Source organism: Podarcis filfolensis (genome assembly GCF_964270895.1).
Source record: "Podarcis filfolensis genome assembly, chromosome: W".
In the NCBI taxonomy this organism is placed as follows: domain Eukaryota; kingdom Metazoa; phylum Chordata; class Lepidosauria; order Squamata; family Lacertidae; genus Podarcis; species Podarcis filfolensis.
Window position 1 is genome coordinate 2627249 of NC_139619.1, and position 13679 is coordinate 2640927.

At 44.9% G+C, this 13679-nt stretch overlaps 1 protein-coding gene across 1 annotated transcript in view; it reads right to left on the minus strand.

The window, feature by feature from the left end:
• Positions 1 to 13679, minus strand: part of LOC310753752 (putative helicase senataxin) — a gene marked incomplete at its 3' end in the record, with an annotated part of 215300 nt that overhangs the window by 181205 nt on the left and 20416 nt on the right. The window contains exons 4-5 of the mRNA XM_083595096.1: positions 10082 to 10301; positions 9080 to 9199 (exon numbers count right to left, since the gene is read on the minus strand). Of these exons, the coding sequence (XP_083451222.1) occupies positions 9080 to 9199; positions 10082 to 10301 (340 nt within the window). The remainder of the gene's footprint in view (positions 1 to 9079; positions 9200 to 10081; positions 10302 to 13679) is intronic.

Here is a 13679-nt window from a genome sequence, read left to right on the forward strand (position 1 = left end):
CCACTCCCAGTCACCAGTCTAGCTGCTGCATTCTGGATTTGTTGTAGTTTCCGGGTCACCATCAAAGGTAGCCCCACATAGAGCATATTGCAGTAGTCCAAGCAGGAGATAACTAGAGCATGCATCACTCTTGCAAGACAGTCCACAGGCAGATAGGGTCTCAGCCTACGTACCAGATGGAGCTGGTAAACAGCTGCCCTGGACACAGATTTGACCTGTGCCTCCATGAACAGCTGGGAGTCCAAAATGACTCCCAGGCTGCGCACCTGGTCCTTCAGGGGCACAGTTACCCCATTCAGACCAGGGAATCCTCCACACCTGCCCGCCTCCTGTCCCCCAAAAACAGTACTTCTGTCTTGTCAGGATTCAACCTCAATCTGTTAGCTGCCATCCATCCTCCAACCGCCTCCAGACACTCACACAGGACCTTCACCGCCTTCACTGGTTCTGATTTAAAAGAGAGGTAGAGCTGGGTATCATCTGCATACTGATGCAAATTTCATACTGATGCAATTAAAGGAATTACCCTGGGCCAAAAGGCTTTCAAAGTGAAAGCCTTTGCAGATGATTTAATCATTACAGTAGAAGACCCAAAATCGAGTATACCTAAAGCGTTGGAAAAAATATCAGCATTTGGTGAGGTTTCTGGATTGTACTAGATTTAAACTCAACAGATCAAAAACAAAACTAATGATTAAAAATTTAAGTGTTAGGAGAAAAAGGAGCTACAGGATAAAACGGGTTTGATGATAGTGAAAGAAGCAAAATATCTCAGAATTGAAATAACAATGTAAAATATTAACCTTTTTTGATGATAATTACCGTATTTTTCGCCCCATAGGACGCACCGGCCCATAGGACGCATCAGGTTTTTTGGGGGGAAATAAAGGAAAAAAAATTATTTCCCCCCCAGGCGCTTGTGGTGCCGGCAGCGGGGAGAAGCGCTCTTCTCCCCGCAGCCCGCCTTCAGACCAGGTCCGGGGACAGCGGGAAGACGCACTGCGCCTCCCAGCTGTCCCCGGAGCTTGCGGGGCAGGCAGCGGGGAGAAGCGCTCTTCTCCCCGCCGCCCGCCTTGAGATCAGGTCCGGGGACAGCGAGGAGGCGCGCTGCGCCTCCCCGCTGTCCCCGGAGCTTGCGGGGCAGGCAGCGGGGAGAAGCGCTCTTCTCCCCGCCGCCCGCCTTGAGATCAGGTCCGGGGACAGCGGGGAGACGCGCTGCGCCTCCCCACTGTCCCTGGAGCTTGCGGGGCTGGCGGCGGGGTCTCCCCGCCGTCAGCCTCCAAACCACTTCGGGAAACAGCGGGATGGCGGCGTTCCGCCTCCCTCTGTCCCCCGACCTTGTGGGGCTGGCGCTGGGGCTCTCCCCTCTCACTCTCCAGGCTTCAGCGAAAGCCTGCATTCGCCCCATAGGACGCACACACATTTCCCCTTCATTTTTGGAGGGGAAAAAGTGCGTCCTATAGGGCGAAAAATACGGTACAATAAATTTTGGAAAGAATTTTTTTAAATATTGGAAATTTGGACCAAACTAAAACTTTCATTTTGGGGGGAAATCTTGGTAATAAAAATGAATGTGCTCCCCAAAATGATCTTCCTTTTTTCAAATGATCCCGATTATAGGGAAAATTGAATGTTTAGATAGGTGGAGAAAAGATTTGACAATGTTTACCTGGCTGAGTAAGAAATCCCGTATAAATAACAAATTACTGAGGGGTAAGAAATGTCAGGCCTGGTCGTTGTCCTCTTCAGATCACCACACAAACGATTCTTGTTCTTTTATAACTTTTTATTGCGTATTAACAAAACAATCTTATAAACGGTTCTTAAATATTATTCCTCAGAGTCACTTATTTCAGATAACTTCTGAGCTCTGCTTCTCCGTGACCAGCCACCCTCAAAATGGCGAAGGAGCCTTTCCCTTCGCTTTCCCGCTCTTTTTTCTAACCTCCTGGCTAGAGCTGGCCTGTATCTCCCCTCCTCCGAATCTGAGCTAGAACTTAACCCTTGCCTTTCCTGTGAACAGCCAGTCCCTCCCTGTTGTTCCTCTTGCTCTCTTCTATTAGATTCACTGCTCTCCTCCCCCCCTTGGGGAATGCTTTCTCCCTCTGATAAACTGGAAACTTCTAACTCTTCCCTGACATCACCCCCTCCCCTAAGCCCCCCTTCCTCCTCCTCGCTCTCCTCTGTTTCTGAAGGACCGAACCCTATGAACTCTTCTTCCTCGCTATCTGTCTCTTCAAAAATTTCTTGAAGATGCCCGTTATGGGGTTTTGGCTTGTGGGGATATTTTCTATGAAATTCTCTCTGCAATTCTGGAACGTTAATTTTTTCTGCTGGTTCCCATGAGTTCTCAGACTCATCTAACCCTTTCCATGCAACCAAATACTGTAATTTCCTCCTACTTATTCTCGAGTCTAATATCTCTTCCACTTCGGTCTCCTCTTCCCCCATCATGGTGGGAAAAGGAGGTGGTTACCTTGAACTTTGATACTTATGCGCTGATACAAACACTGACAATAAAGATCCATGAAATACAGGGTGTATTCTCATATTTTCAGGCAAATGAAGCTTGAAAGCGACTGGGTTAATTTGAGCCTTTACTTGGAAAGGTCCCAATCTCCTTGGTTCTAGCTTTTTACACCTCCCTCGTATTGGTAGTCCCTTGGTAGACAGCCATACCCAGCTCCCTACTTGGATTTCTTCCCCAACTCGCCGGTGCCTGTCTGCAGCTCTCTTGTAAGCCTCTTTAGCTTCTTCCAAATCCTCTTTCAATATCTCATGAATGCACCTCAACTCCTCTATCATTTGTTCCGCTGCTGGTACTGCTAACTGCTCCTCTTGACCTGGGAATGCCCTTGGGTGCAAGCCATAGTTTGCCACAAATGGGGCTCTGCCCGTAGACACATGCATTGCATTATTATACGCAAACTCTGCTAGACTCAACTTCTCTAACCACCCGCTCTGCTGATAACCAGCATAACACCTCAGATATTGTTGTAGCGCTGCATTCGTTCTTTCAGCTTCCCCATTGGTTTGCGGGTGTCTCGCCGACGTGAGGCTTAGCTCCACATCTAGTAACTGCATTAGCCTCCTCCAAAATTGTGATGTAAATTGGGCCCCTCTATCTGAAATGATTTGTGATGGCATACCATGCAACCTAAAAATATTATCAAAAAACATTTTTGCAGTTTCCTGTGCGGTTGGAATTTTGGCACATGGTATGAAATATGCCATCTTGGCTAGCATGTCAACCACCACAAAGATCACTGTTTGCCTATGCGATGACGGTAAATCAGTTATAAAATCCATAGACACCACATCCCAAGGCCTTCCCGGCGTGGGGCATATGTTGCAACAACCCTGCAGGAGCTGCTCTGGGTGCCTTGGCTCGTTGACATACTTCACGACCTCTTACATATTGCGTTACCTCCTCCCTCAACTTTGGCCACCAGAACTGCCGTGTGATCTGATACAGGGTCTTTTCTCTACCAAAATGTCCTGCAGTCGGGTTATCATGATGTTGCCTCAACACTTTACCTCTTAATTTACCTGCAGGTACATACAGCACCCCTCTCCTGTACAACAATCCACCTTTTTCCTTGAAACCTTCCTCTTCCCCTCTACCTTTTCTCAGTTCCTCCATTTTCTTTTGTGCAAACTCATCTGTTACTGTCAATCGCTGGAATTCCCTGCCGTCCACTACTACGGCTGCACACCCCCACTGATCTGATCTCAGCATTTCTCGCAACTTGGGAGGTGCTTCCCCTTCCATATACTCAGGTTTGCACGATAGCGCGTCTGCACGAACGTTTTGATGCCCAGGTATGTACTCAATCCTAAAATTAAACCCAGCAAAAAACTCCGCCCACCTAATTTGCCTTTGGTTTAGCTGTCTAGCAGTTCTCCAATACTCTAAATTCTTATGATCTGTTTGTACCACCACCTGATGTGATGCCCCTTCCAAAAAATGTCTCCACACTTTAAAGGCAGCATGCACAGCTAAAAGTTCCTTATCAAATATGACGTAGTTTTGTTCTGATTGATTTAATTTTCTAGAGTAGAATGCACAGGGTCTCCAGTCCCCTTCCTTGTCCTGTTGCAGCAGAATGGCCCCAATAGCCCTATCAGAGGCATCAGTTTCTACCTTTATACGTTCACTTGGATCTAGGTGCATAAGATATTTTTCTGAAGCAAACACCACCTTTAATTTATCAAAGGCCTTCTGTGCTTCCTCAGACCATCTGAATGGCCCCTTGCCTCTTAGACAATCAGTCAGTGGCGTTGTGATTTTGGAGTAATTACCTATTAATTTACGAGAGAAATTAGCAAATCCTAAAAACCTCTGTAGATCTTTCTTAGTTTTAGGTGCCTCCCATTCCACCACTGCCTGAACTTTACTGGGGTCCATGTGCACCCCTTCGTGGGAAATGCAATATCCCAGGAACTCCACCTTTTGTGTGTGGAACTTACACTTTTCTAACTTCACATATAACCTGTTGGTCCTCAATCTCTCTAACACCTGCGTGACATGTTTTACATGTTCCTCCATACTTTCACTATATATTAAGAGGTCATCTAAATAAGAGACACAGAACTGATCCAGTATACCTGCTAAGACGTGATTGATGAAGGTTTGAAATACCCCTGAGCCATTTTCCAAGCCAAAAGGCATTACCAAGAATTCAAATGCACCATACTTAGTACAAAAACTGGTTTTCCACTCATCCCCTTCTCTGACCCTTATCAGATTATATGCTCCTCGTAGATCAAGCTTGGTAAAGACTTTGGCTGACCTTACTCTCTCTAAGAGGTCATCTATACGTGGCAGTGGGCACACGCGAGGCTTCATTTGGCTGTTAAGGATTCTGAAGTCACATACTAATCTTGGTGCCCCTTCCTCCCCTTTCTTTTTGACAAAAAAGACGGGAGCACCCCCAGAGGCCGTGGACTCTCTAATAAAACCTCTCTGCAAATTCTTTTGCAGGAACTCCCTCAATGCTGCAGATTCTACTTCCGACATGGCATATATCTTGCTTGGTGGCAACTGTGCCCCAGGGACTAGATCTATCTTGCAATCATAGGGCCTATGTGGTGGAAGTTTATCCGCTTCTTTTTCACAAAAAACATCCCGATAAGCAATATATTGTGACGGAATCTCACTTTCATTCCCCATCAACTTCCCTTCTACCTCTGTTCCCATTACTTCCACTGAGATTTTTCCCTTTTGCCCCAAACAATGTGTCATACAATAGATCGAACCAAAAACCAAAGACCTTTGATGCCAGGCAATCACCGGATTATGACGATTGAGCCAACTCATGCCCAGCACCATCGGGTGCCCAGCTAGTTTGGTGACATGAAATGCCCTGGTCTCTGAGTGATTACCCATATCCATTCTCATTGGTGGAGTCTCGTAAGTCACTTCTCCTGAAAGTAGCGGTCTGCCGTCGATTGTTTTCACTCGCAGTGGGAAATTCAAAGGTAACAAAGCGATTTTGTGTTCCTGTACCAATTTCTGGTCTGTGAAATCTGCTGACGCTCCTGAGTCTAACAGCGCCTCTACCTGGACCCTATGTCCATTGGGTAGTTGTAGTTGCACCTTCACCGTTAGTCCTGGAATAGGTGGTTCCGCGTGGGAGCCTTCTATTGCTCCTCCACCCGGCTGCAAGCTCCCATTTCCAGCCGGGGACATTCGTTTCCCTGATGCAGTTCCCTCGGGCAATTGTCTTCTCCCATGTCTGCTCCAGATAGAGACTCCCATCCTTTACGATTGCGACATTGTCGTGCTAGATGCCCTGGTTTCCCACAGACAAAGCAACGCCTCGTGTCTCTTCCTCTCCCTGCATTTCCTCTTACCATGGAAGAGGTAGTAACTGGGAGGGGTCTGGCTGCTCCTAATTCCATGGGCTCTGGCCGCTCTTGTCCTGGCACATTGCCCGCTCTGCTCTCTGTACTTTCAATAATATTGTTTTCCCGCCACCGTGGTCTCCATTGTTCCTTCTTTTTACTAGCCCTCCGTTCCACGCGTAGGCTCAATTGCAGGCACGTTCGGACCAGAGAGTCCAAGGAACTAGGTTCTGGCATTTGGGCCAATTGGTCTAAAATCTCATTATTCAGTCCTTCCCTAAAAAGGGCTGCAACTGTTGGGGAATTCAGATCCCGTTTTAATTTCTGCACCAGCAAACTAAAGTTGGACCAATAAACTCCCACAGTGTCTTTTCCTTGTCTCATTCTCAGCAGCTGCCTAGCTGTGGTTACTTCATGCGCAGGATCTAAGAAAATCGTGTCTAGATACTGCAGAAAAATTTGTAGATTTCCTAGGGCGGCATCCCTCCGAGATATTAGGGGTATAACACAGTCCTTAGCCCTCCCTTCCAAGAAATTAATCACATAAGCAACCTTCTCTTGCTCAGATTGAAATTCTTTATCCTTTATTATGTAAGAAATTTCTGTCTTGAAAGCCATGTATTCAGAGCTTTCTCCCTTGAAGCTACGTGGACGTATAGTAAATATTTTACTCACTCTATCTCCACACGTCGGTTGCAACATGGTTCTATGTTCTCCCAGTGCTGCTGATAGTATGTCGACTTGACTTTTCAACTGTAAGTTCTGTTGCCATAAGTCCTGTAATGTTAGCTGGAGCGCTGGGGTTTCTCCTTGCCAACTGGCGCCACAGCTCCATCCATTTTGGCTTCTCCTTCTTTACTTATAGTGAAGAGGCGCAGAGCAGAAGGTATTCTGTCAGGCCTGGTCGTTGTCCTCTTCAGATCACCACACAAACGCTTCTTGCTCTTTTATAACTTTTTATTGCGTATTAACAAAACAATCTTATAAACGGTTCTTAAATATTATTCCTCAGAGTCACTTATTTCAGATACCTTCTGAGCTCTGCTTCTCCGTGACCAGCCACCCTCAAAATGGCGAAGGAGCCTTTCCCTTCGCTTTCCCGCTCTTTTTTCTAACCTCCTGGCTAGAGCTGGCCTGTATCTCCCCTCCTCCGAATCTGAGCTAGAACTTAACCCTTGCCTTTCCTGTGAACAGCCAGTCCCTCCCTGTTGTTCCTCTTGCTCTCTTCTATTAGATTCACTGCTCTCCTTCCCCCTTTGGGGAATGCTTTCTCCCTCTGATAAACTGGAAACTTCTAATTCTTCCCTGACAAGAAAGAGAGAGGGGGCTTTGCACTTCTAAATTTAAGAAAGTATTACGAGGCAGCGTTCCTGACGTGGATTAAGGATTGGATCTTGTTAGAGAAGACAGATTTACTGGACTTGGAGAGTTACAACAACAGATATGGGTGGCTTCTTCTTTTTCTTTGGCTATCACTTGTAGCTGAGTAAGATTGTCTTCCATAGATACGGTTTTAACAACGAGTCCGTAAGTGACTGTGGAGGCCAATTCTGGACCCACACGTCCTTCCACAGTGGGGACATTGATTTCCGGGCAGGAGTTGATCACGGTGTGGATTTGCCAAGCGTGCCTTCCTCTTAGCACGTTTCTCCCTTGCATCCTGAGTTTGAGTGTCTTCAAAGCCCAGGACACCTTTGGTAAAGGCTGTTCTCCAACTGGAGCGCTCACGGGCCAGTATTTCCCAGTTGTCAGTGTGCATGCCTACCTTGGCTACAATAAAGTCAAAGTCCACAGTGGGTTTACTAATCATATAGTTAGGAATGCCCTCTATAAGGTGTGGACTGATACCAACCATTACTTGAACCTCAAACGCCATGGTGGCTGTCCCCATTAGAGGCCTTCGCAGTTAAAAATATAAATATGAATAGCAATTGGGGAACTTACAGCCAACTACTAAAAGAAGATCAAGGGCAAATGAAATTGAAATCATTTGAAGAGATAAGGCATTATCTCACCGACTGGCTACAATACCACCAGTTAAATAATGCATTTAATTCAGATTAAAAAATAGGTTTTGGAAAAGAAGAATCCAAATTACAAATTATATTATTAAAGAACAATAAGAAATTATTATCTAAAATTTAAGATCTATTACTTGAATGGGAGCTGAAAGATGAGCAAGTAAAAGATGTTATGGTAAAATGAGCCCAGGACATCAGCCACACAATGCAGATGGAGCAGTGGGAAAAACTTTGGAGACCAGACATCAGATTTACCGCCTGTTACACCATTATGGAAAATCTGGTAAAAATGTTATATAGGTGGTATATGACACCCTCTAAATTAGTCAAGGTATATAAACTAAAATCCAACCTGTGTTGGAAATGTAATAAAATTGGGGGGACAATGTTCCATGTATGGTGGGGATGTGAGAAAGTTAAGAACTTCTGGGGATGTATCCATGAAGAATTAAAGAAAAAAAAGTTCGAAATTTCTAGAGAGAAGAAACTGGAGGCGTTCCTATTGGGTATTTTAGGAAATGACATCCCACAGGATAAGAAAGGGATGTTTTTATATGCCACAGTCACAGCCAGATTGCTACCTGCTAGAAATTGGAAAGGAGACATCATTCCCACTAAAGAAGATTGGATAATTAAATTATGTGAATTTATAAGATTGGCCAAATTAACGGCAGCCATAAGAAATCAGTCCAACCAAAATCTAAGGAAGGAATGACAATGTTTTGAGGACTATATGAAAAAACACTGCTCTAAGAATAATATATTGCTATGCGTAGAATAAGTATGTAAAGATGAATCAAACTAAGGTAAAATTAATAATGGATATAGATTGGATAATACAAGACACAATGTTAAACTATTTATAGTATAAAGGATGTCAAGTTGTGGTGGAGGGAAGCTACACGGATGAAAGTTTTAGTATTTCTTTATTTTTGTGTATATGGGTTTTGCTTTGTTTTTTTCCAAAGTATGATATGCAAAACGGAATAGTGATTTTTCTTTTACTTTTTCATTTTGAATAAATAAAAAAGTTTTTTTAGAAAAGAAACTAGCTGTCAGCCATCATATACTATACCATAACATTTCCACATTAAGTAAGTTACTTGGCGTACAAGTTCTGTGAAAGGAATGATTTTACCTTAAGAGAGTAGACACTCAGACTGTTTTTAATTTGCTTGTATCACTGCCCCCAATGATTATTAGTTACTTACCCTCCGTTGGTTTCTTCATGGCCTTCATTATGCACGGCATGAAGTCAATCTGCTTGTCTGGGCCAAACAACAACAAATCCATGGCTTGTTCTTCCAGCACCATCAACAACATACAGATACCTACAACAATGAAAATGAGAAAGTTCAGAAGCTATCACTGGGAGTTGGCTTAACTCCCAATCTTAATCCACAACCAAAACAAAACCTACTTTTGTAATTGCACCTGCTAGCATGCCACTCAAACTTTTAATCTCTGGAGCCCTCTAGAGCTTGGGAATACAATTCCCATCATCCCTGGCAGCAGACCATATTGACTAGGGCTGATGGGAGTTGGGAGTCCAACAACATCTGGAGGGCATCATGTTAGCTTCCCCTGTTTTTCATTACACATTTCTTTGAACAGGTTGCACAAACATAGTTGAGATGGTGTAATTTTAAAAAAATGATATATGCAACAGTTCAATGCCACAAAAAAATGTCTGATACAGGTAAAGGAAGGAAAGTTTTCATTCTACAAGGAACAGGAGAAAAGGAGCCTCAGGGCGCAAGCCTGCAGCCCTCTAAATTCTATTAGACTACAATTCCCATCAGCCCCAACTGGCAAGCTAATAGTCCAAGATTATGAGAAACATATTCCAGCAACATCTAAGACCACAGGTTAGTAAGCTTTTAGCTATATGGACCAATGGTCAAATTCAGTGTAAGGTAGCTTTCCGTGTGTGTGTGTGTGTGTGTGTGTGTGTGTGTGTGTGTGCGCGCGCGCATGCATGCACTGGAGGGGAAGACACACAGACTGAGTGTGGGGTGGTTGTACCCATGCTCACCCCGTGCCCATTTTGGGGGCGCACACAGTGCTGGCATGAAGCCCTCAGAGGTTTTGTTATGAGCCAATGTTGCCCATGCGCCAAAAGACAAAAAGGTTTAGCCATCTCTGCTGTACTACAATGCTACCACTCTCTATAGAATGGTTCATGCCTAACATCTCAGCTTGCTTCTACTCACCTAGCCAGTAGTTTTTGTAACTGGTGGTATCATACAGATGGCGAGGCAACAAGATAAGATTCCCCTTCTCAACTATTGCAAGGTTATAAGTATCAGAGTTTTCAAAGTGGTCCAGCTCTATGACTCTGAACAAGCACGTCAACACTTCCTGGATGTTGTAATAGTCGTCCCTGTCCACCTTCCCCAGGCTCCTGGCTTTCAGGATGGCCCACTGGCGAATCTGTGGGTTTGGAGGGACACTAGGAATTACTACAGTAAGGAATCACAACAGTAATTGTTAAGACAAATTGGGGCAGGAAGCAAGTTGGCATGAAAAGCAACTATTATAAAGCGTAAGATAAAGGTTCAAATTCCAAACCAGACAGCCTAGATATCTATTTCTAGAAATGCTTATTTGAAGGTTGTGAACTTCCTAGCCTCCTCACTTCCCAACCACCCTAGACACTGAGGGACAAGAGACCAACCACCTTTTAACAACAACCTTTTAAAAAAAAGATTCTGGGCAGAATTACTAAAAATAGAACTGTGTTAATGACAATGTAGAACAGTTTGGATGTTACTTTGGGTTGTATCCTGTGTCAGTCCTATGCAGAGCAGGCCCACTGAAATTGATGGGCGCTGTCAAGGATGCGTATGGTTGCTCACGAGTAAACAGCCAGGACTCCGACCTGCCTTTTTATAGGTTTTATTTGGTGCAAACTATGTACAGTGCAGAAGTCCGCCCCCCCCATCATAAGAACCTGGACACCCCCAATCTCCTCCTCCTTTCCTTATGTTTGATTCCCATGTGAAAACTAGGCGACGGAAGCTGCATGTCTGTTTCCCTATCGTTCCTGCCTCCCTCCCCCCTTTTGATGGCAGTCCCCTGACAGGCACGATCAACTTAGGTTTGTTAACTTCAATGGGTGTACTCTTAAGTATAAGTTAGCTCTCAATCAATCTCCTTTATTGGCATAGTAAGAGTATGTCGTATACATGGATTGGAAAACAACACAGGTAACAAAACACAGTAGGAGGCACTTTAGGATAAAACTGTCCAGGCGTTGTGAGATACAAAGGTGGCTCTTAGGACCTATGGTGACGTAATTTCATGGTGTCACTCCAAAATCTTGCCGCATTCTCCAAGTCATTCCTACAGTTATTCAACAGATAGGTCACCCTGGAAGATCCCCTCCTTCAATAAGGGGGCCAAATACTAATCATTTATTTTTGCATAAACTGGGCAATGAAATAAAACATGTGTGATACAGCCTGTTTTGTGCCACAAGGGATTTTCAAGAATCTAACATCTTACTAGATGGCAAGATGTGAAATCTTGAGAGGGAAATAGCTCTGCTTAGGTGGGGAGCATAAAGGTAATGTAAATATGGAGGGCCCTGGACAAATGAGGGTAGAATTCCCAACCCCAATGGGGAACAGGTTTTATTGGCTGTACTGCTAAGGGCTTGGAATTCAATCTCTAGGATTCTGCACTTGATTGTCTGGAATGCTTCCAATTATGGGAGCATAAGCAGTGACTCGAGTGATAGGCCACATGTTCTGATTCTGCTTTCAATGCGAGCCAACCATTTGGAGTGGTGGGATTCCACCAGCATATGGAAAGTTAAAGAAGATGGGTCAGACTTCTTTATACGCAAACTCGGCCAAGAGGAGCAAGGCCACCCAGTCATCCTGCTGGTAACTGACGTAACAACACAGGTACTGCTGCAGTGTGATGATGAGCTGAAGAGAGGCACAGTTCCATGTCCAGAAGTTGCATGGCCTTCTTACAGAACTGGGAGGTGAATTGGGTTCCTCTTTCAGACACAATTCACTGTGGCAGACTGTGCAGCTTGAAGACATGATCTACGAAGAACTGGGCTGTCTCTTAGGCTGTTGGAAGCCCCTTGCAAGATACAAAATGTGCCATCTTGGTAAACAGGTCCACCATCACCCAGATCACAGTCTGCTGTCACGAGGACGGCAGTTTAGTAATGAAGTCCATGGCTATGGTCTCCCAGGGCCCCTGCGATGTAGGCAGGGGTTGCAGTAGCCCCATCAGGGCTTCTTGTGGCCACTTGGCACACTGACAGGTTTTGCAGGCGTGAACCTACTCCTTGACGTCCTCAGGCACCCACGGCCACCAAAACTGCCGCATCTGAGATTGTCAGCTTGCATCAAGGTGCAAGCGGCAGGACACTGGGTCCCAGAGCACGACACGGCTGGCACTCTCCGATGTCATTCTCATAGCCGGAAATATCTGTTCGATAAAATGATTGGAATTGGACAATAAACAGACATAGCCTGGACCGAACAAGACTAAAGAAAAATCTGCAGAACTGTACAGTTCCTGGTGTTTAAGAGATTCTTCAAAGAGATTCTCATCATGGCGTGTGGATTACAGAGGTGTTTGGTGTGTCTTTTTTCTCTTCTTAACATCTATAAAGATAAAGAAAACAATGCCCGACCTGAAGAATTTGGAGCAAATGATTCAGCAGAGGAAACACAGCCAAGAATAACTAAGGAGATAGTACAAGAATACTTGGCTAGTCTAGATGTATTCAAGTCTCCAGGGCCAGATGAACTGCATCCAAGAGTATTAAAAGAACTGGCAGATGTGATCTCAGAACCACTGGCAGTCATCTTTGAGAATTCCTGGAGAACAGGCGAAGTCCCGGCAGACTGGAGGAGGGCAAATGTTGTCCCTATTTTCAAAAAGGGGAAAAGAGAGGACCCAAATAATTACCGCCCAATCAGTCTGACATCAATACCAGGGAAGATTCTGGAGCAGATCATTAAGCAAACAGTCTGTGAGCACCTAGAAAGGAATGCTGTGATCACCAATAGTCAGCATGGATTTCTGAAAAATAAGTCATGTCAGACTAACCTGATCTCGTTTTTTGACAGAATTCCAAGCCTGGTAGATGAAGGGAACGCAGTGGATGTAGCCTACCTTGATTTCAGCAAGGCATTTGACAAGGTGCCCCATGATATTCTTGTAAAGAAGCTGGTAAAATGCGGTCTTGACTATGCTACCACTCAGTGGATTTGTAACTGGCTGAATGACCGAACCCAAAGGGTGCTCATCAATGGTTCCTCTTCATCCTGGAGAAGAGTGACTAGTGGGGTGCCACAGGGTTCTGTCTTGGGCCCGGTCTTATTTAACATCTTTATCAATGACTTGGATGATGGACTCAAGGGCATCCTGATCAAATTTGCAGATGACACCAAACTGGGAGGGGTGGCTAACACCCCAGAGGACAGGATCACACTTCAAAACGACCTTGACAGATTAGAGAACTGGGCCAAAACAAACAAGATGAATTTTAACAGGGAGAAATGTAAAGTATTGCACTTGGGCAAAAAAAATGAGAGGCACAAATACAAGATGGGTGACACCTGGCTTGAGAGCACTACATGTGAAAAGGATCTAGGAGTCTTGGTTGACCACAAACTTGACATGAGCCAACAGTGTGACGCGGCAGCTAAAAAAGCCAATGCAATTCTGGGCTGCATCAATAGGAGTATAGCATCTAGATCAAGGGAAGTAATAGTGCCACTGTATTCTGCTCTGGTCAGACCTCACCTGGAGTACTGTGTCCAGTTCTGGGCACCACAG